The 23,029-nt window shown below is 31.6% G+C and overlaps 1 protein-coding gene across 1 annotated transcript; it reads right to left on the minus strand.

Annotated features, from left to right (window-relative positions):
• Positions 1-1,612: 1,612 nt before the first annotated feature.
• LOC127842438 (G-protein coupled receptor dmsr-1-like) lies at positions 1,613-22,667 on the minus strand. Its single transcript, XM_052371940.1, has 2 exons — positions 22,437-22,667; positions 1,613-5,091 (listed from the first exon to the last, which is right to left on the minus strand). The coding sequence occupies exon 2, from the start codon at positions 4,559-4,561 to the stop codon at positions 3,368-3,370; it is 1,194 nt and encodes a 397-aa protein (XP_052227900.1). The 5' UTR covers positions 4,562-5,091; positions 22,437-22,667; the 3' UTR covers positions 1,613-3,367.
• Between the last annotated feature and the right edge of the window lie 362 nt (positions 22,668-23,029).

A 23,029-nucleotide genomic window follows, 5' to 3' on the forward strand; every position in this document is an offset into this window, starting at 1 on the left:
TTGTAAAGCTAGCTTTGTTTTAAGTGTCGTTTACAAAGAACTCGAACTTCTGGAATGGCTTTATGAACAAAATATCACTTCGTCATATATGAATGTCTGACGTCGCGACTAATAATGTTCAGTCAATTCCATTGTGAAACTTAATGATTCTTTAATTGTAGTACAAAATTCATAAAATGGATCTTATTTAAAACACATACAATTCTAAAACTATCTTCAAAATAACCAAATCAGTTTTAACATTTTATAGTAGAGCTATGTGCATTTTAGCAATTACACTCAGCAGTTGAGTATGAAACTCAAATCACGGTAAAAGCATACAAAGTCGAAAACAAGATTAAACATCCTTGTTGCCAGATGGATATGAACATTTACATATTTCTGCATTGGATATACCTTTTAAATATAATGTGGTCTATAAATTAACAATCCAAAATATTGACGTGATTTGATCTTATCCCAAAAATACGCTTCGCATAAAATTAAAAGTAAGAGCAACTTGTCTGTGGGTACCACAAGTTTAAAAGCTGAAACATTTTCAAAATGGTATAACTTTTTAAGAAACGAAAGAGTATAACATAATTAGAGACAACTCCCATGGTAAAATCACCTTGTCCAACATTTATTTATTTAATACTAGCACCGGTTTAACAAGAAGCAAAGACACGATTACTTTCACAACCTTATAAGGGATTTACCCTTACAAACTAAACTTAAGTATTTTATTAAACATTTCCAATGTGAAGGACTTCATATGGCTAATATTTCGTTTAGTCTGGGACAGTGTCAATCGGAGAGGACTATAGGTTTATCTTTTCGTCTGTCATATTTGGCAACCCGTTTCTACGTCTTTCTTTCCGTAAGTGCTTCTATCAATCTAAATTTGATAAAACGATTTGTCAAAAAGTAATGAACTTACTTAAATTTAGCCTGGAAAACTTATAAAGGTCGATGTAAGGATTAGACAAGACTTTTGTGACATATGTATTTGAATATTTAAAGTAACTCGCATACAGATAAATGGTATTATCAATGTAATTCAAACTCGTGTTTTTGTTAATGTTTTTAAACGGTAAGGAACCATTCTTAATAGGGGCATCACTCGCTTTTCCATGTGCGACAACTTCATTAAGGGTTCCGTTTGTGCATGCCATTCTTGGGTTTTCGTCACAATTATAGTTATCTTCGTGTCACATATTTTGTCAACAAGTAATTTAATGTTAATGTATGAACATTACATGTGTTTAATGAACAAAGATTCTTCCATGCAAAATCATATAGTATTATCTTTTATGTTTTAGTAAGTATGGCCTTTAATTTGAATACATTTTACAGCTTGAAGGATCGTCTAACTTCGTTCGTATGACATTCTTCTTTACCCAATCATTCATTTCATTTACACGTCTCTTTGGAAGGAGATAAGACCCAATTACCGAAGACAACTGCCAAGCTTTGTGCAGAGAATATGTGTTCGCTGATGCAAAAGGAAATGTCAGGCGTTCACAACAAAATGAAATTGATGTTATAATAAAGGTCAATCAGACTTGATTGTTCATGACTTTTATTTGCAAGATCCAACAATATAACATAACAACGACATATTTTCGGAATGATTGTTACTCTTCAAATTCAACACCACTACATTATTAATCAGGAAATCCACAAACAGTCATAATACATGAAAATTGAAAGTGCATATTGAAAAGTAAATGTTTCACATAGTAAAACCCTAGTGAATAGCATTGATTTAACTATATCTGAAAGTGGCATAAGTCATACAGTATTTGCTTTTGTTTAAAAAATGTGAAGGCTTTATGTTGTTGTTTTTATTTTGTCTTTGGTTAACTGATGGTAATAATGTTCAAATTATCAATAACGTATGTTTAAAATTACAAGATGACAATATCTCTAAAAGAGTTATTACAGCAAAAAACACATATAAAACAATACAATGATATTTTTTAATTGTAACACCGATTATATCGAAAATAATAACTTATAAAATAACTTACTGATAAACCTATCTCATTGTATGAACAGTCTTCACATTCTTGCTGTATTTATACCTTAAATATTTCGGGGACACTATTCGCATTTAACGTAAAAATGTACCAAAAAATGTATTAATGTTATGAACATAAAGTGCTTCAATACGTGTCCGCTATTTTGCTACAGCTAATCTAATGAAAGTGTATGATATTTGTAGGAGTGGTCGAGAATGTCACTGAAAGCGTTATCATCTTTTAATAGGCGTTTTCGTGTTTATATTTTGCGCAACATCCTAAATTTCCGATCTAAATAATAGGATTGTTAAGTATGAAACACAGGCGACACAGTACAGAATTTACTGAATAGCGAACAACATCAATAGAAAAGAATAGATTGAACGGTTATTGAAACCGTTGGAGGTTGAACATGGACATACTGGAAATCACTTGAAATAGAAGAGCACAATTCATGAATATCGATACAATAATAAATATGGTGAAACAAAGATGGGCACAAATGGCTGAAATGAAGCAAATAATTAACAAAAACAATAATTACCAACTTTATACAACGAACCTGCGTTTGCTTAAGCGTAACTCTAATACTCATCATACAAATGCACCTTAATCAATTATTTACATGCAAGGTCCGATGATACTTAATAAATAATAATGAATATAACACAGACTTATCAAGTAATATTTATACACGTTACACAGTTACATATGTATTTACTATTTTTTGTAAACTGCTTATTTATGAAAGACTAATACTGTATTAATTTATCACACTCAAAAAATAGTATTAAATAAAATGTCAACAGGAAATCTAAATTGTACAAATGAGTTTGATATTGCAATAATATATCTGAACGCACAGTATCCTTTTTGAATACATGTACATCTAGATGAACATACATATTTTCAAATATTTAAACTGCCGTCATCAAAAGATATTACATGTGTTTATATTTAAGTTCGTAATGGAACATATCTGTACATAAATATTTCAGAATGTATATTTTACAGTAGTTTTCCCATGTTAATAGAATTAATTGAAGTAACTATACTAATCACTAGAATGTTGTCGTATGATTTAATGTTTGTAAGATAATATGTAAAAAGTATAAAAATAACACCGCTCATGAATAAGTTAAGTTTGACGTCCTTTATCACGAACTTATTTACCGGAATTATCATAAGGGACCCACGGTACATGTATCTTGAGACAAATTGCAGATATTCATTTTCATTTATTTATTTAACTTCGATTTCAGACACTAAATTCCTTCGTTCTGTAAATGGAAATTTCAGAGCATATAGTGATAATCTCTCATTATCTTTCAACTTTCAATTTTCAGCTAAGATCGCCATGATAGCTATACCATTTGACCGAGCGATCCATTGACACGAGGCTTGGAAATCCTTCGTATTGACGCCCCATTGCGCTGTGTGATCAAAGTCTTATTTATCCACTTTTCTCTCTCTTCATCCGAAGTAAAACATTTACAAAACGTTGCGATGAATGTATCCCTAAATTGCTTTGACATCGAACAATACAACACAAAATTTACAGCGTTATTTAACAGTGCAACAATATCCAAGACATCCCCAAGAGGATTGTACAACTCATTATAGAGATCCTGCATAAAGATCATCAGCAATGTCATGATTCCTTGGGGCAGCTCAACTATCAAGAATAGAATAACCACTGCCAAGAGCATGCCCGTCGTGCGGTAGTGTTCGTGGTGCTTCTCTACATCGTCCTTGCGCATTCCTTGTGATTTAACCTGAACATGATTCTGATGCGCCTTCCGTAGACCCAGAATCAGCATTATTGTTAAAATCGTCAGAAGCACACATGGGACAAGCTTGATTAATATTGACTGTATCCAGTAATTCATATCGAATATGTATACATAAGGCCCGTGATTACGTTGGTGAAATGAGAACACTGTCTCGTTTTTTCCAGTTACGGTGTTTTTTACGTTACTCTGTATCCAGTAATTGGAAATGTAGTTTGGTATACACAATACCACAGCCCCTATGTATATTGTCAAGATAACGATTTTCGCGTGCCTTATACTGCAGTACTTATTTGCTCGAGAAAACATGAAAATATAAATGAACCGGAAACTGGCAAGCATTATCGTTAGCCAGATGGATATAGAATGCATACTCAAACTGAAATTTGCGTGAAACAGTAGATAACACATCCATCCGTACGTCCTGTTGTAAAACATGGACGGCATTCCTTCTTCTTTGAAAACATAAAATCGAAGTGCAAACGTAACGTAATCAATCATCGTACACAGATCTGCCACGGCGAGCCACATCAGGATGATGTTAGTTGAGGTTCGCATGTGCTTTTTATTGAGCACAACAATATTTGCGATGTTCGCTAGAATACCTATCAAACACACAGCAGTGCTGAGATACCCGTGGATATTTGCGTAACTTGACTTCAATTCTTGAAGACGATTGTAAGTAGCCACATCTATGTATTTCGGCGTTGACGAGTCCAGAAAAGTGATATTTGTTGAGTTCGCATTCGAATATGTTTGCGACATCATTGTACTAAAAGCGGACGTTTTAGTTATTGAATCAAGTTCTTTAACACTTAAGCGTACACGCTTAATGTTAATATACTATATGAATAAAAGGTTGCAATAGGTTTATACTTTCAACACAATATTATACAGTACTATATAAAACAATCCATCTCATAGATATCGATGTCGGTTAACTAGTTAAGTTCTCTAAGGAATACTTTCAGACGGTATACTAATTGTACCGAGTGTTAACACAGTCCAGTGGGGACGCAGTACGTGATGTATGTACGAGAGATATTGTCATATCGTTTATATATAGATACATGATTAATAGATTGTTGCGGAAGAAATGGTTTTCCTTCACCGACAATAGCTCATGTTCCTTCAATCAAGATGATGTCCCTTATTAGCGCGCACTGCCTGTTCCATTACACTTATCCCAAGGTTTAATGTGTTGTTCACCGATATCAGCAGATAGCTATACATGTTGCTGCAACAAACCGCGTTGATGTGTACAGTAAGGGTGCCTAATTGGGCGATCGACACGTTATCTGAAACGAAACAAATGGTCACATCATGGTAAGTCAGATAATTGACGAGAACTGTGTAAAAAGAATCCTAATTAAACTGGTATTACCTAGATAAATATCATTATGATTTAAAAAACGTTTGTATTCCCTTGATAAACCTCTAATCAAAATTGTATATTGCTCTCAATCTGCTCTAAATTTGACAAAACATATTTTATTTGTTTTGCCTTTATTCCCAATTTAAATATTAAATATAAAAAAAACGTATGTTATTGCAGCTATCCAAAAATGTTGATTTAACTTTTATTTTATATTGACCACAATCATCATACCACAGTTGCAACAGAAGCATTGAAAAAAAAGAGTTCAACCGTTCAACGCATTCATAAAAACGATTTATGTTCGAAAATGAAAATATTTCCTATTTCCAATTTAATTATGCCACTCCTCAACGTTTGAAAGGCTTTGATTCATCGGGAAACACTTTCTATTAGCAACAAATCTATGTATTTCAGTAGGAAGACTCTGTGTATATGATGGCCAGTATCAGTGACGTGAATATAAAATTGCTGGAGTTGGATCAATTCCTTAGTTATTGTCGTTTTTCGGTAATGCAATTATTCATTCGTGTTCAGCGCTTTCTGAGTTTTATTGCGTCAATAATGAGCACATCAATCCTAGTTACTCAGACAACCCAGCGTGGGAGCAATACGCCTTGTTTTGGCGTCCGCTATAACACGTATTGAACTGTGCTTGACCATAAGATGTATGTTTTTGCATTGATTAATTGTGTTATTTAATTAAAAAGGCTTTTTACTTTCAAAGATAACCTAAAGGCGCGTTCGTTTACACATGCGATAATTCAAGCACTTTGAACGTCAATTTTTAATTAGCAATATGCAATGTTCTTTCGTTCGGAGAAAGGTTTTGTAATTATACGTCTTGTTTTAAGGTACACTATTAAGTAAGAACCAGCAACGCAACCCCTCCCCCCCCCCAAAAAAAAATAAATAAATAAATAACTAAATAAATAACGTGATTGGGATATTTATTTAATGGACAAATCAATGTCATTCACATTGATATAACTAACGTCTTGCAACAGGTTCAAGCGCTATTTTGCGGGCACAATACTATAAACAAAATCCAGTATTACTTCCTGCAAGCACAAATATGTTGCCCCAGAAACATACCACCGTTAATCAACCTAAGCTAGATAGGAATTAATAACATGTTAAATACTGACTCTTCATAATCAAGCAGGCTTAGCAACTAAAAAAATAGAGTAATGTGGATACATATTGTGTATCAAACAATATTCATAATTAACATATGTTTTTGTATAATAGCCACGCAGAAATATGTATAACTCATGTACAACATTTTTCCAACCTTGTAATAGTGTTATATAAAGTATACATAGTGTGGATACGCTATGAACACACGCTTATCACGCAACATTACAAAGCAAATTTAAAATACAGTAAAGAAAACTGATGTTTCTTTATGTTAATATTTCCAGTTTAAAAGTGTATTCCAATCTGTTTTTTAAAAATATGATAAAGGAAAACACCAAAAGCTTGTTAAGTTTTCGTATTCCATAGCAAATGGATCACGTATTTTTCACATTTCCATTCCTATAGAAAATCTATTTTTACTTGTGAAAATTGTTATATAACAAAATCCATCATTATTTCATAATACTTTTTCGATCATTTGTAGTTGCGAATCACGGACCACTAGCACGTTTTGATAATCTTATAATCATAATCAAACAGTTATCGTGTCGGTTGAATAACACACGTACAGGGCTTCTCTGTCCATTTTTTGTATGCGAAGTTAGGACCTGTTTTGTTGTTGATGATGCTTTTGAGTTTATTCTAATTATCAGTTTGTATTATTATTACTGCAATGTACTGCCATTTAGTAAATTTAGTACAATTTCGAAGTTTTAATAGTGTTTCGAGCCCTTGCACAGTCATTAAAACATTTATTAGCTCACCGTCTACCTATTTTTATAATATAATATATACGTCATAAAATTACTAAAACAACAGCCGTAAAAAGTTTTTTTAATTAAGGTGTACACTCGCCTGAATTACTCTAATACTATGCTATAATGTTTCAAATTATTGATGAGATAACCCTCAGATGTATCCTGTATCCTCGAACGAAATTGGAATCATCCATGCTCTTCTGATCATATCATACATTTTAAGATAATTGTAATGTGTAAACGAGAAACCATAACCCTAAAGTTGGTAATCCGATAACATCGCTTGCGGTTTGTGAACGTATCAGTTGAGGCCTCCCATGGAGGTCAATGCTTTATTTTACTATTTATCGAAGTATGTTGCGGCAGATATAGTATAAACAACACCAAGCGAAAACAACGCCACCCACGAATTATGAACGGGCAACTTCGGCACGATGGAAACGTAATAAATAGAAAAAATGTTAGAAACTGGAGCCACTATTTGGGTGGTTGATTTATTAATTACAAGATACTTGGTATGCGATTGTCTAATCAAAACTGGTTGAATGTGAAAGGACCCATTCAGTAATGTTCAAGAAAAAATAAAAGGTATATGACTTTCTTGACTGAATGTCAACGATAATGCAAATAAAATACATATCAGCCAATCGAAAATTTCAATTTATGATAGCTTATTACGTATGAAGATAACACATTTTAATTGAATATCGGTATAAACCGTTTAAAAACTACTTAATAAAAATAGCAACAAAAACAAACATGATAAGGCGAGGTATAAATTAGTGGCATGATGGTTCATTACTCCTCCCGCGAAATGGATATGTTATCAAGAAAACAAAACGGTTTCGATATTGTCAGTGACGTTATCATTAATATAATACGAAAAAAAGCATAGAGGAAAACGTGAATTATTGTTTATAAGGTATTACACAACATATCACAATTTGGTTTTAAATATACTTGGTAAATTGCGTATGTTACCTGGTGATATTATATTTTCAAATCATATTTTACACATTTGAAACGATTCGTCCAAATTATTGACTTATTTGAAACTTAAGCCGTTCATACGCTTTACGTTATGTATTTCTATTGTTATGTAAAATAATTAATCCAACATTGCATATTTCATAAACAACTGATAATGTTAATGTTCTTATAATTGCTGCAAACGTAAGTACGACCAACCATCATTAATTAAAAGTTTAAATCTGTATGAAATAAATAGGTTTGAACTAAATCTGCATTGCTATTGCGTTAACATCAAGTTTTGTATGCCTTTAAAAATCATTTTGCTTGGTATCAGTTCACAATTTATAAACAGGTTATAACATGGTTTACATATATAAGGGAGATTTAAATTTGAAGATGACAAATTACAAGATAACAAGCAAAGTAGCAAAATTGCAATTTTAAAATGTGGCATATATTCTATTGCATACCCATGCAAATATTCAAAGCTCTTCAAAAGATTTCATTGTGATTACATACACAATTGAAATTTCCTTAAATTTCCATCAAAAATATTTTCAGGTTCTCTGTCGCATTTTGTAATTAGAAGGAGCGGATAAGATCTTAGTATCTAAACCCAACGGATTGATAAACGGCGATATTTACGATGTACATTTTTCTTAAAGATGATTATTTAGCGTGTTTATTCTTAAATCACATTTACGTGTGTGTTATATATATCCAAAATTATCATCATCATCATCATCATCATCATCACCATCATCATCACCATCATCATCATCATCATCATCATCATCATCATCATCATCATCATCATCATCATCATCATCATCATCATCATCATCATCATCATCATCATCATCATCGTCATCGTCATCGTCACCATCACCATCATCATCATCATCATCATCATCATCATCATCATCATCATCATCATCATCATCATCATCATCATCATCATCATCATCATCATCATCATCATCATCATCATCATCATCATCATCAACATCATCATCATCATCATCATCATCGTCATCGTCATCGTCATCACCGTCATCATCATCATCATCATCATCATCATCATCATCATCATCAGCAGCAGCAGCAGCAACAGCAGCAACAGCAGCAGCAGCAGTATCATCACCATCATCATCATCATTATTATTGTCTTAATAGTTCTTTATAGCTCGGAGTTAAATGTTATCATGTCTTTTGATAACATTGATCATCAAACACCAGTGTTTATAAGAATGAATGACACGGTTACAGCAGCAGCAGCAGTATCATCACCATCATCATCATCATTATTATTGTCTTAATAGTTCTTTATAGCTCGGAGTTAAATGTTATCATGTCTTTTGATAACATTGATCATCAAACACCAGTGTTTATAATAATGAATGACAAGGTTACAAGCTGTAAGTTGATACACGTTTATAATGGCCAATATGTCATAGAAATATCTTGAATATCGGCATAATTCCCTGCAATGTACACACCATTTTTATTATTTTAATTGATAATTAAATTGTTTACTTTCTTATACAAATATCACCAAGACTTTAAGAAACACGTTCGAAACGAGAAGCAGTTTGCGTTAAATGTTGAAGTAATGAAAGGCGTGGGTAAATGTTACATTTCAACGAATAGGCATGGTTGTAACATGTTATATATATACTCAAATGTAAACACACATACACAAAAGCAAGCATGCGATAATCCAATCTACGTTTTTTTTCTCAACATACAGGTGATATATAAATGCTTTTATGGTGTTTGTGCAGTTATACAGTAATATAGTAACAATCGCTCATTTTTAGTTAAAAATTACCCTATACAGATTAAAACCCTAATGTAAGAAATAAATGTTTTTCGAGATCAGTTCTACCGACTTTTCCATTCTAACCAAATATGTACGAACACACATTTACATTGTATAAAATAGTACTACATAGTAAGTTTCCAGCATCTGTTGCGTTTCCATTTCTGATACAACGCTCTGTATCTGATTGTATTCTAAGTATTGCGATAATCTATTAAGTTTTGTTTAACTACAACTGTATTTTAAACTGTTGCGTGTTCTATGACGAGTGCTGTGAATACACAACTGTGATGCAAACAATAAAAGCCCGTGTGGTACGTTCTTACAAGATAGAAAGAAACAGAATGATAGGTATTAAAGAACACACACTACATTTAAGTATTCATTAAATATAAGATACCTATTGCAGTTCGACTTGCACGAACGTACGTTATGCACAGCAAACATTTACGCTGCGAAAAAAACAACGTCGTATTAATATCATTTTTATCTACTCGATTTTACGAATAATTACGCATTGACAATACAACTGTTAGACCGTTGTTATGTTTTGTCCATCAACAATGAGGTCCACAATAGCATTTATGAAATAATGTCGCTGCTGATTCATATACCTGCGAGCAAAACCGTTTATTCCACACATCAATTCTCACTAGTCAGGAAACATTGTCGCTCTTGACAAGTGAGAAAATAATATATTGACATATCCATTAAGTACAATGTACTTAGAGCAGTATAAGTAGTACGTAACAACATTATGTACTGTAACAATTTTCGCTGCAAAAAAAAACAAACTAATTACAGAAATCATTATTTTCTACACGGCTTGGATTTTTTTTCACGAACTAACAATGCAGGCGAAATGCCGTTTGTGGGCTTGTCTAAAAAAATCAGGACCACAATAGCAATAATGAAATACTCGCGAAAATACTAAATATACATGCAAAGAAACGCCTATATTCCAACACATGAACTCTCACTAGTCGGTAAATATTGCCGCTCTTGACAAGTGCTTTCGATTTTATTTTCATCAGTTAATTTGCAACTTGCTTACGTTATTTCGTGTTTGTGTGATACAATATTATGTATGGGATATGATGGATTATTTTCTCATTTACACAATTGAAATCACATCCACTAACAACAGCAAGTTATTTCCTCTCTGTCCGAAAGAGTTACATTACTGATGTTCCTTATAGTAAGTTGAAGTCTTCAAAAAACAGAAATGGTAAGCTTATTAAACAATGCATGGTATGATGTGAGACCTTTTGTTATTATATGGCGAACAAATAACTACAAATAATGTAATTCGCTTAGTACCATATTATGTTTTAGCTATATCGTGAAGTCTCTTAAAACAATCATCTTAAAAAATCTTTTTTGTCACTAATCATACAAACAATCAACTCAAGAAATATTTATATATATATATATATATATATATATATATATATATATATATATATATATATATATATACATCAAAAGAACTTCACCGAGCACTTGGTATGCTAGCAAAGTTAATAATTAAATTTGAATAAAACACTACTCTGTGATATTTGTTATCAAAAACAAAATTATTCTGCCTGCTTAATAACTAACAATATAATTAAGACGACCATAATCATATTGAACTATAGCTGTTAATAGATGTTAGACATCATTCTTGTTGTAATAAATCATACAATTTATTCATTTCTGTGGTGTCTGGATCATTTTTTTGCTATGTTTAAGAAGGTCTAATGAACATGAAAATTACCAGCGAATACAAATATAAACTAGTCCAATCCAACGAACATAGACAGGCTGGTCATTGATATTTTCTTTCAGTTATTTCAAGAACACATGTTAAATTTAAGACATGAAAATTAGTCACATGTAACCCTAGGGAGATTTACACCTACTAGTCATTGATATAGTAGTTCCAAGAATTTCAAGTACATATGTTGAATTTACAATATCAAAATTATTAAAATCTTAACCTAGAGGGATAAACATCTCTGGTCATTTATATACTAAAGTAATTAGGTTTACAACGTTGCTCCGTTTGCATTAACAAGTAAATGTGCGTTCAATGAGGAAAAGCTCTGCCCAATTAATACCTCAAGTATTGTTTAATTGACAAGGTATTTTACGATAACCAAAGTGTTGCATATAAGAATAAAAAGATTCCGTTTGATAAATAAAGGCATATCTGAAGTAGAATCTAAACAAATATGGATAGCGAAGCGGTTAGAAACTTATCTAAAATCTAAGTCATTGCTTTTTTTCAAAACCAGCTGATGTTATGTATTGTCTGTTCTGCCTTATAGCTGGAGGTCTATGACATCACACATTTAAAATAAAAAGTCATTTCACAATGTCTCTTCAGTTAATTGCTTCACTAAATTGAATAATGATAATAGCTATTTTACGGTTCATAACTGTCAATTGAAAGTTAAAATTGAAATGAGATAGCTTTAAATGCGCAGGGGAAATAAACCAGCTTGTACAATTCATCACAAATCATCCTGAATTGAATGTGTCGCCAAACTTCAGTGGCGGTTTTAATCAAGGAAACAATTGATACGCGGAATACAAATAATAAAACTTCAAAGCGAAATTTGAGAATAAACAACAAACACACATGGATGTGCGTGTTTCTGAAAGTTGGTAACATAGTGTATTTTACTAGTATTACGACAAATGTCACGTTGCTTATATTATTAAACAAATGTTAAACATTATATAAGCTGGTTAGTTAATCCCATCGCGATTGTTTATTAATTGTTATTAGTATAAAATCGAACGTATAGTCATCTTTGATATTTTTCTGTTTATGTACGGTATCAAGACATGTTGTATTTCTGTGTTGTGTCCTTACTGATGTTGCAGATGGAGGTGCACATTGTTTGTGTGTGCTTAATTTAGGAAAAAAGAATATTTTATGTGTAATTTCACTTTGCGGAATGTGTTTGGCAAACAAAATATGATTTCGTTTGCTAAACGTCGACATGTTTTTCTGGTCCCACTGAGGTGACAATTAAAATCTTCAAATGTTCGTTCTGCACTGTTTGTTTGCTTTCAAAACGTAACAAAGTAGTATTGCTTTGGCCAAGCATTACAATTATTGGGTTTAGAGAAATAATTAAAGACGTTCAACATGCGCATATAGTTTGTAATACATATGATGTTTTGTCAGTTGCTCTTATTTGGTGGATACAAGCATAGTTAACGCATCATAAACTAGTAAAATATGGACTCACTATATTTAGTTAATTGAAACATGCTATTACAAGAATAAATCAAATGGTCCAATGATTAAAACCGAAATTGAAATTTATTATCTACATGTTGAAAAACAGGTTAACACTATAATTCAGTATTTAACGAGCTTTGTTGTGGGCTCAAATCGCGTTTGTTGCTTATATCGGCTTAAAAAGTAATCTCTTCAATTACAGCGGGATAAGGTTGCTAAATTGTATTGCACTTTGGTAGTTGTTTTGCATTTGTTTAGGATATTCATCATTGTAAACTTGTTTAAAGTTCAATATAAATGATTTGCTATGGTTCTGAAGTATGTATTATGCAGATGTAGCGATGTTTAAACTGCATGAACATTTATTTGAAAACATGTAAGCAGTAATGAGATACACCAATAAGTATGTCGTTATGGCATCACTAACTTGCCAAGCTTAACGGTGCAGCCTTAGCAATAATTGAATTCTTCAACAACCTCTCATTTCTCTTTCATTTTAAATGGTGATATGTTAAAAAGAAACGGATTAAGCAATGTTATTTGAAATACTAATAGAGCGTAGAGCTTAACAACTAGTATATATTGCTTAAAAACAGAATAAGCTCTTGTTAATCACAATCTATGTCTTGTCTTTATAATTACCGTATATATAAATAAATATATACTCGTTCACAAGACAATTGACAAATCTTATAAACCGAAAGTAAAGCTAAATTTTTGTTGACTTGACCTTACACTATAAGGACTGTTTAACAATATATATATATAGAGAGAGAGACAGCGAAAATTGTCCTAATATAATTTTCAACATATAGCATGATCCCCATTTCTTCTTTTTTTAACTTACAGCGAAAGAATATAATTATCAGTAAGTGTTCAAGTAAAAAATATAATTAATTGTGTACTGAACATCTGTTTTCTACATCTATAGTATTTGTTATGTTTTTAGTATTATGTGCTGTAACTTTTTACGAAAATGTTGCGTTTTATCAGTTTAAACGTTTTTTTCTCATTATTGGAAGACGATGTTTTTGTTACTTGTTCAGGAAAAAAAACAGATTTTTAAATCAGCACATTATTAAAACAACATTTACACAAACCTTATAATGCAGCATCCAACTGATAAAACATATTCCTTCAGTATCGAATTATTTTTAGTATTGTTTTCACAATGCAATTACAGAATATATTCAGCCAAGATATGCAAATAAAACGTATTTCATTTCAGATTAATTTTCAAACATCGACCGATAATTTAATAAGTCCCTTGAGCGTTGTACGTAAATTATGTTTTAAGACAGAAGCCGAATTTACGTTTCGTACAATCTCCGGTTTCTAAATACTGCCGTTAAGACATGCATAAGCTTCGAAGATATAGCGCGAGCGCAGTGCCATTAGTAGGAATCGTTATCGGTAACTGTGGCTTTGATGTAGTACTTTGTCTAGGGAAATTTGTCATGTCATTGGATTCCGATAGCTGAGGGCTTTAAACACACATTGCTGCTCAGGACAACGTTTGATCTGATTGAGTCGCTCAGTAAACTTGGAATATACTTCGCTGAAAAGGAAGAGGCTTAGACGCCCTACGGTTATCACTATTTGTGTTATAATTTCACCAACCGAATTTAGATTTGAATAGTGTATGTCACTATAGACCGTTCCAGAATCGATAAATTGACCGCCGCCATATTGTCAGTCACGTGACTGTCCGCCATTACACTACTTCCAACTTCTGCGAGTCTGCGATTCCAAAAGCCAAAGACGTAGAGAATACCCGCTTCGCCGATGTCGGATAAATATATAACTAAATGAATTATTTTCAGGAGATTATCACATTTTTTGTTGTTAAAATGATTGTTTATAGTTGAGATTGATTGTAAAAAATAATTTTGCAAATGCTTTCATGTATTTGTTTTGTGTGTGTGTGTAAACAAGTGGTAATCATCGGCGAAAATTTGCCGGTTCAGTCGCTCATATTTTGTCTTTGATTAGACTTTTTACTTTTAACTTGTTACAAACAATTCAAGCATGTATTGTTGTGTAGATTTTAATAGCCGCAACATCAAGCAGATTATATTTTAATTATTACTTATTAAAGATTCTCGCGCAATTAATGACCGCTTATTGCGTAAAATTGGTCTTAATTGGTAAATTCTATATTCTAAAACCATAACATATTGTATTAAGTATGATATTTTTGATACGCCTTCCATTTTTTGTAATTCTAACTGAAATCAGAGATACAAACTATTAATGTTTGGATTTAAATTTAATTTTGTGAGCTGGAATTATGAAACGTAAAAAAACGAACTTTTTTATCACGGGAGAGTAATATTGATCTTAACGATCTTTTAGGTGATTATATGGAATATGAAGAGAATGTGAATATATCTAGTTGAATAGATTTTCATCTTTGGAATCATTTAACAGCTATAAAGCAAAAAATCATAAAAAAAATCATTAAGAGGTCTTTGCAGTAACGCAAAATATATGGATAACGACATTTGTTTAGTCAATTAATAAAAAAGAAACTCCGAAAAAACAACACCTAAATAATATTTCAAAAATATATTATTAAGTGCCAAACGAATTTATTGATACATGTATTTGCATCTTAAAAATAAACGCGTCATTAGCATCAAAGTAAAGATTGTATGAAGACTAGAGGCCCACAATTTGACACAACAAAGACCTCTAAACATAAGCCGTATTATTTTTTGCAGTAAAGCTTCAATAAATTACAATAGTAATACATCTAACATCGTTCATTGAAAATGAACGTACAAAGCCCTATTAAAAGCGGAGTGCATGACGATATTTACATGTATTTTTAATTTGATGTGTTTTGTACAGAGAATGACGCTATTGAGGAATATTAACATACAACTAAAAAACACAACTTCACATGATGCAAATTGAACTGTGTATTCATGTATATTGAAAACTCGTTACTAGTGAGTATGAGTGACAAATATCTAACATTTTAACACACATTTATCTATATACATATATATTTTTTGAAAACATAATTTACCCCCCGTTGGTGTCAAATGTAATTTTTTGTTTTTATGATGTCTTTCGTGCATTGCCGTAACATTAAATCTTCATACAGAATGACGTAGTTTTAATTAACTGATACCCGCTAAATACGTTAAATGTTTTTAACGTAAACTTTATTATTATTAAATACTTTTTTTTCAAAAATTAAACGGGCTTGTATTTGTATTTTTACGGTGAACAATTTATGATATTCTATATTGGACATAACTTTTAATTTGTAAAATATGTAACATATTTAATGTACGCAACTGTTAAGTATTTCGGAGGTTAATTATTTAACCAAATGACTGCCTAATACTACCATAAAGAGAACACATGTTGGCATCATCTGGTGTTTAATGACCAGACTGTCATCTGCCACCCATTGTGGTATATGACACCATGTTGTTAGTTAAGTCTGGATAAAATCTGATCAAAACGAGATAATCGGTTTATGCAGAACAAAGGGGCAATTAAACACTGGAATGCAAAGGCTTACACGATTTTAAGATTGATGCAAATAATCAAATGATACATATTGCATTTAAGATAATTAAATGTTTTTTTTTAATGTGTCTACTTGTTTATTTTCCTAGACAAATACCTACAAAATGCATGTTTTTCAAACATGTGTCTGTTATAACACCAGCTTAACATCTCCCATAGCAGAAACACTTTATTTCATATAATTTGCATGACAAACAAAAAAAGTTTTTCAAAAAGAAAGAAATTCATCCGTTGAATAATCGGTGCTCTCTTATATATGTTACCGGTTGTAAGGCAGCAGTGTAATGGCGGACGCGGAGAGTATTCAGGGGAGATAATTGGGTAATGACTAAATTCTGGAACGGTCTATACGGTACAAGAAAGAGCACGGTTATTTGTTTATGGGGCATCTAAATAGAATTATTTCAAGACATTAACTTCGTTTACCGAATCAACGTACTTGTAATGTGTTTGATAATTTACGCATTTGCTAGGCTAGGGTTCCTTTTGTCTTCGATGCTTCGGGAATATATACCCTATAACTTATATAGTATTACCAATCTCCATTAGCATTAATGCCTATTCTTAATTCAAAAAGGGTATTACCATAAGCATTACACCAGATTGAAGTTATGTAGTCAACAAATTCTTTTTAAAAAGTATATTTAATTATAAAGTTTGCGTTACATTTTTTCTATATGTCATGTTAAGTGTTGCTTTTGAACAACAGCCGTACTTTTCAAGCTGAATTTGATATAAACTCCCATGTGACCACGTCACACTTATGTCAGCTTTTTTCACAGATCATGGCAGGGAATATGGACAGCTTGTTTTAACATGTTACCTATTCATCTGTTGACGAAATACACGTCTGTAAATTTGACATTTCATCACTAAAATGTTCACTAAAAGCATTTGCGTAATTGTATGGATATTTTACAATTTAAACACAAGCAACAAACGAATTAACTAAAATTAAATATTTTTTATCATAAAGTTTAATTTAAAGAACAACAACAAAATAATTAGTATCATCCAAAATAGTTCAAGTAATGTAATTACATAAATCATAACATTTAAAACATTTGTATGGAAAACGTTGTAGCGCAGAGTTTTTAAAAGTAGGACGTCAACAACATCTCATGCGGCCGAGATTTTCTTGTACTCATTAATATAATATGAAAGCTTGCTGAGTAAGTTCACTGACTCCTCGTATTTTCTTCCTCTCGTGCCTCCACATCAATTAGGTGCTGTCAAATTCCTGACGTCGCAATGGTAATCAGACGTGATATTAAACAAATGAAATGTATCAACAAGCCGCTAGCATCACTGAATTCAAAAGCATGTGAGAATCATAAATGATTTAGATTTTCGTTAGGAACATACCGGTTTGGATATTAAGGCTTTCTCCGAGAGACGATATTACAGTAAACCAGTTACAATTCATTCTGTCGCATCGCTAGTCGAGAATAAAAATCTGAAAAATGTACAAATCGAGACAAAAAAAAACGTTTGAAAAACATTAACATTTGTATCGTCTTTAGCATAGCAACCGTCAATGTAGTAATAAGCGCGCACATACCATGATTATTCCTGTAATAATGTTATACCTATAACGCATCCAGTTCATATATCAAAATTATATGATTTTTATCCAAATGTCTTCTCCGTATGTAGTAGATTAAAAACTAACAGTGAATCTACTGTTATTATTTGTTTTAATTCATGTCCGTCAATGTGTTTTGTAATATAACAATTCCTTGCACCAATACAAGAGTTATACACACGAACTATTTACTAAGCACGTATGCATTAAATGTACTGAAGCATGAACGGGTTGAGTACACGGTTCTGTTCAATATGATGCAACGCTAATTACTCATCAAATCTTGCTTGCGTATCATGTCACCTGATGTAGACCAAATGCAAATTTCTACTACCGCATTCATCCGCAAGCGCGATGATACACAAAATCAATTAAACAAATTTGAATAGATCAGAGTAGCGTTATACAGCATATGTTTTTTTTATATATCTACAACGCTTGAAGACTGGTCGTCTTACATTGAGGTGATTTAAGACGATGTTGCCCTAAGTTTAATTACAATGAACGTATCAAAGGCAAATTCGAGGAGCAGAAATGCCATTTAAATGTGGTCTGACAATTTTGTTCTCGTATTTTGAACGTTTATTGAACGATTACGGTTATTTATTGTAAATTAAATACCGGTTCGTGCTTTTCTAGTGCTTTTTTGTTTCTGTAACATTTATATGGATAAATGACTTATTTTGAATCATTAGTCAATACCCCCTTCTGTTTTAAGCATGGTTTTAAAATAACCTTAAACACGTTTGTCGATAAAAAATGTTTAAATAAAACTACAATAAGTATAATCTAACAATATTGCGTTCACCTTGATTTGTGGAGGAAATTGTGAATAAGCACGCTCGCTTTGTAGAATGTGTTTATTTAACTTTTGTTTAATTTGTAATTTAATTTAAGAATACATATACTTTTAATGTACAACTATGTCACACACGGTATTGGCGAACATGACATATCAAAATACCGAACATCTAAAACCTAATATAACATACATTCGCAAACAAAGTTTGGGCGATAGAAATACTAATATTATATTTGCACAATATATTAATATCTTTTTTTCTCACAATTAGTATTGACGCTGTTAGACTGTTGTTAGGTTTTAAATATAAGATCAACTATAACGTGTCGATTGTGAAATACCTCACATTAGGCGACGTAAACCTGCCCTGCGATAGAACGCCGTCATGTTCATAATTCTTTTAATCAAGAAATACTTTCGCACCTGTCAGGATTTTTTTTATCAGTTTTTTTTTAAACAAAATGTACTTTCTTTTTATCTCTTAGACAATCAATTAATCAAATTAGCAGCATTGATCGCTTCTGTTATTTCTAACGATGTTATCAATTCAATTGTAACAATAACTAATTATGCACCATTTCTAATTTTTAGAATTGTATTTTTATTCACGCACTAATACAATTATGTAACACAGTTTGAGTTAACATCCTATCAAAGTCGACATTAATACACTGACGCAGAACTAAACGCATACCTTCAATTTCACTTAGATCATATGTACTGGAATCAATCAGTCTAACTAGAATTACTAAATATGATTCTAAATTTTAAGAGGTACGGGATTCGAAATTGTTATACTGAAATTATATAATTATCTGTTAAAGTTATTATCCCGATTTATTCGGTCGATATATGTTATGGTATTAGTTACACACCCAATCTGTAATCTTGTTTTATAAACGTCTCTATTAAGATTCTATGTCGCCATGGATGTGAACAGGTTTATGTGTATTCCATTTCAAAATTGTTGCCAATAAAAATTACTCATGCAGTATTCATTGACTAGTGTTACATTCCGTACGACCTAAAGTACAGTGCAGTGATTTAATTTGTTTTGATTTGTAAATAAACCGATCAAAATGTATTACATTAACTGAATCTGAAAACAAATGACGACGTGCATGGATATATTATGATAGTCTCAGTCACATTGCGGCAGTCCCATTCACAATTTTCTCTGGGCAAAAACCTGGTTGAGTTAAACGTGTTAAAACTGAATACTATGTTTATAATCTGCTTTCTATGTGCGTAATATAATTGAAGACGTATACACCGATACACGTGAAGAATATAAGCACAAGAAATTAAAGCTACAATGGCCATAATTAAAGGGGTCTTTTCAAAGATTTTTGCATGTTTTGAAGGTTGTCATTAAATGTTTTATATTGATAAATGTAAATATTGGATATAAAAAGCTCCAGTAAAAATACAAGAATAAAATTAAAGAAAGACAAAAAGTGACCCACAACTGGGCTCGAAACACTGACCCCTGAAGTGAATGTCTATCGTTGAGATCACACAGCCATCCGTACTCATACAGTAAGATGTATTTAATACTCTATATAAGCAATTCTCGTAGTATCACACAATATAACGCAATTTATTTTATGCTGTCCTTTCAAGTGTATGTGTATAAAACAAATTTAAAAATTGCCAATACTAGTTTAATGTCCTGAACAGTCGTAAGTTTAAAGTGAAATCAGATCGCTTCACATGCACAAGAGAAATGATAAATAGCACACACAATCAAACGTGACGGCAATTTTCTGTTGCAATTGTAACCCATAACCTAACTGAATCCACACAATACGAATGGAAATATAACAGGAAACAATAACAACATGTTGATATGATACAAATTCATATTAATATAATTGAGTTTCAGTTTACTTACATGTTTTGACAAAAAAGTTATAGCTTTGAAAAAATTCGGTGCTAAGCGAAGGCTTGCTATGCTTTATAAAGTAATTAATTTACATTCAAAATTTATTTATTTCTGTAGACTGACTAAGATCGAAACGCTGTTATCACATTTAAGAATAAACTGGTCCAACACATGCTCAATTTTAACTTTATTTAAGTGGCTGATGTGTGTGTGTGTGTTTGCCATATTGGTTAATGTAATCTCTACGATAAACAATAAAAAAAATAATAAAAAAGCGTCACAATGTCCCAACATTATCGAATAATTTTGATATTTATTAAACGCAAAAAATGCCTCAATCGCAATATTTTTCTTAACATAGATTTGCTTTAAAACATTTACAAACTTTGACATCACAGATGATTGGAACACACACAGGGATACTTAAATTCGGAACGATTCGTTAAACCCTATAACATTCGTAATATGTAACTGATATAAACGGTAATTCTTTTTGTATACTGCTGATTTACTATTTTTAATAAACGACATAGATCACTGAAGATAATCATTGATTAACCTTTATAATATATTACAAGTTGTATGTCATATAAGGTTAAATTTTGATCCTAAAAATAATCAAAAAAAATCATGTGGTATGTGTTGGAATTGTGAAGACGTGTGTGCTTGTTGTTTTAGATAAATGTGTGAGCAATGTCTGGATATACTATTATAATTAAAGGAAATCTTTATGTCAAACATGCATTTTAAAGGTTTGATAAAAAAGGAACTTCCTTATCCAGTTGCATGCGTTGTAGTAACGCAATAAGTAAGTGATATTCAACAACACTTCGATTTTTAGTAATTATTGTATATTTCTTTACTAAATAATATAATTTTTGATAATTATTGAAATTAGTTTATGTTTAAAAATATAGTTCCACTCTTTTAAGAGAGGCAACGCGTGACACTCTCCAATGATTGTTCGGGCGTCAAATGTTTAACAAATGACCTAGAATTAAATGACAATTTTGTATCGGTTAAGAAGGAAAACAACCATATTTGATTATACGATTACATACAACCATTTCAATAAAACAATATAATCGAAACGATAGTGTTTTTTTCAGAGTATATGTTTATTAAATCATACAAACAATAATTACCAAAAAGGTGGCATTCGAAAATGTATCTAAACATAGTGACGTATTTCTATAATTAAATGCTCTTCTTTTCACAAACGGTGTGTCCATTATATCTCTTAGAGTGAATTACAGAGTTAGAAAACATTAACAATAAGACATTATCCCTCCAAAGTCTAGAAACATAATTTTATATACTTTAATTTTTAATAATTATATAATTTAGTTATATAATAAATTTACATGCAATTACCTATTGCTTTAAGTTTATTCATTTAATGTGTATATGTTGTGTTCAAACTATTAATAACAATTGTATTGTTTTTATTTGAAGACGAAGGAAATTATTGTAATTACCTTCTGTCGGGCTTATGCTATATTAAATAAAAATATACAAACCTTATTATCAAGTATCCATGTGATAATAAACGATCCTTTTTCATATGAAATCATTACTCAGCAACGAACCACACACATATTTAACTCATCCTCATAACATATACAATTATCCTAGTGTCGCCGATGAATAAAGACAAAAGTGAGGTGAGCATACAGATGAAAAATCGCTGGAACGTTGTGTTATATGTTTAAGGGACGAAGACGAATTGATGTTTCGTGTCCGTCCATATGGGGTTCCAAGCATTATCTTAGAAGCTATCCCGCGAGCGTACTGTCATTAATAGGAATCGTTACCGCGTTGATGCAATACTTTGGGAGGGGAATTCGACCTGCTATCGGATTCAAATAGCTGGATGTTACCGATATTGCTGCTATAGACCGCTTTTGACGGATCTGTTTTAGTCGCTTTAGCAAACTTTTTATACATGTAAAATATATTATTTATTGATAAAATCAACTAAAGAATTATGCGTTGGAAAATGTATATGATTTACTGCTGTTTTATACCCTAACTGTCTTTCGTCTGAATTTTTCGGACAAGTATCGTTAAATAATTTTCTTAGATACGCATTTTGTTTTTCTTAAAATGCTAA

This window comes from Dreissena polymorpha, chromosome 8, assembly GCF_020536995.1.
Source record: "Dreissena polymorpha isolate Duluth1 chromosome 8, UMN_Dpol_1.0, whole genome shotgun sequence".
Lineage (NCBI taxonomy): Eukaryota > Metazoa > Mollusca > Bivalvia > Myida > Dreissenidae > Dreissena > Dreissena polymorpha.

What these genes read in the sequence shown, in the direction of transcription:
- LOC127842438 (XM_052371940.1), bottom strand. Translation starts at nt 4,561, where the DNA reads ATGATGTCGCAAACATATTCGAATGCGAACTCAACAAATATCACTTTT.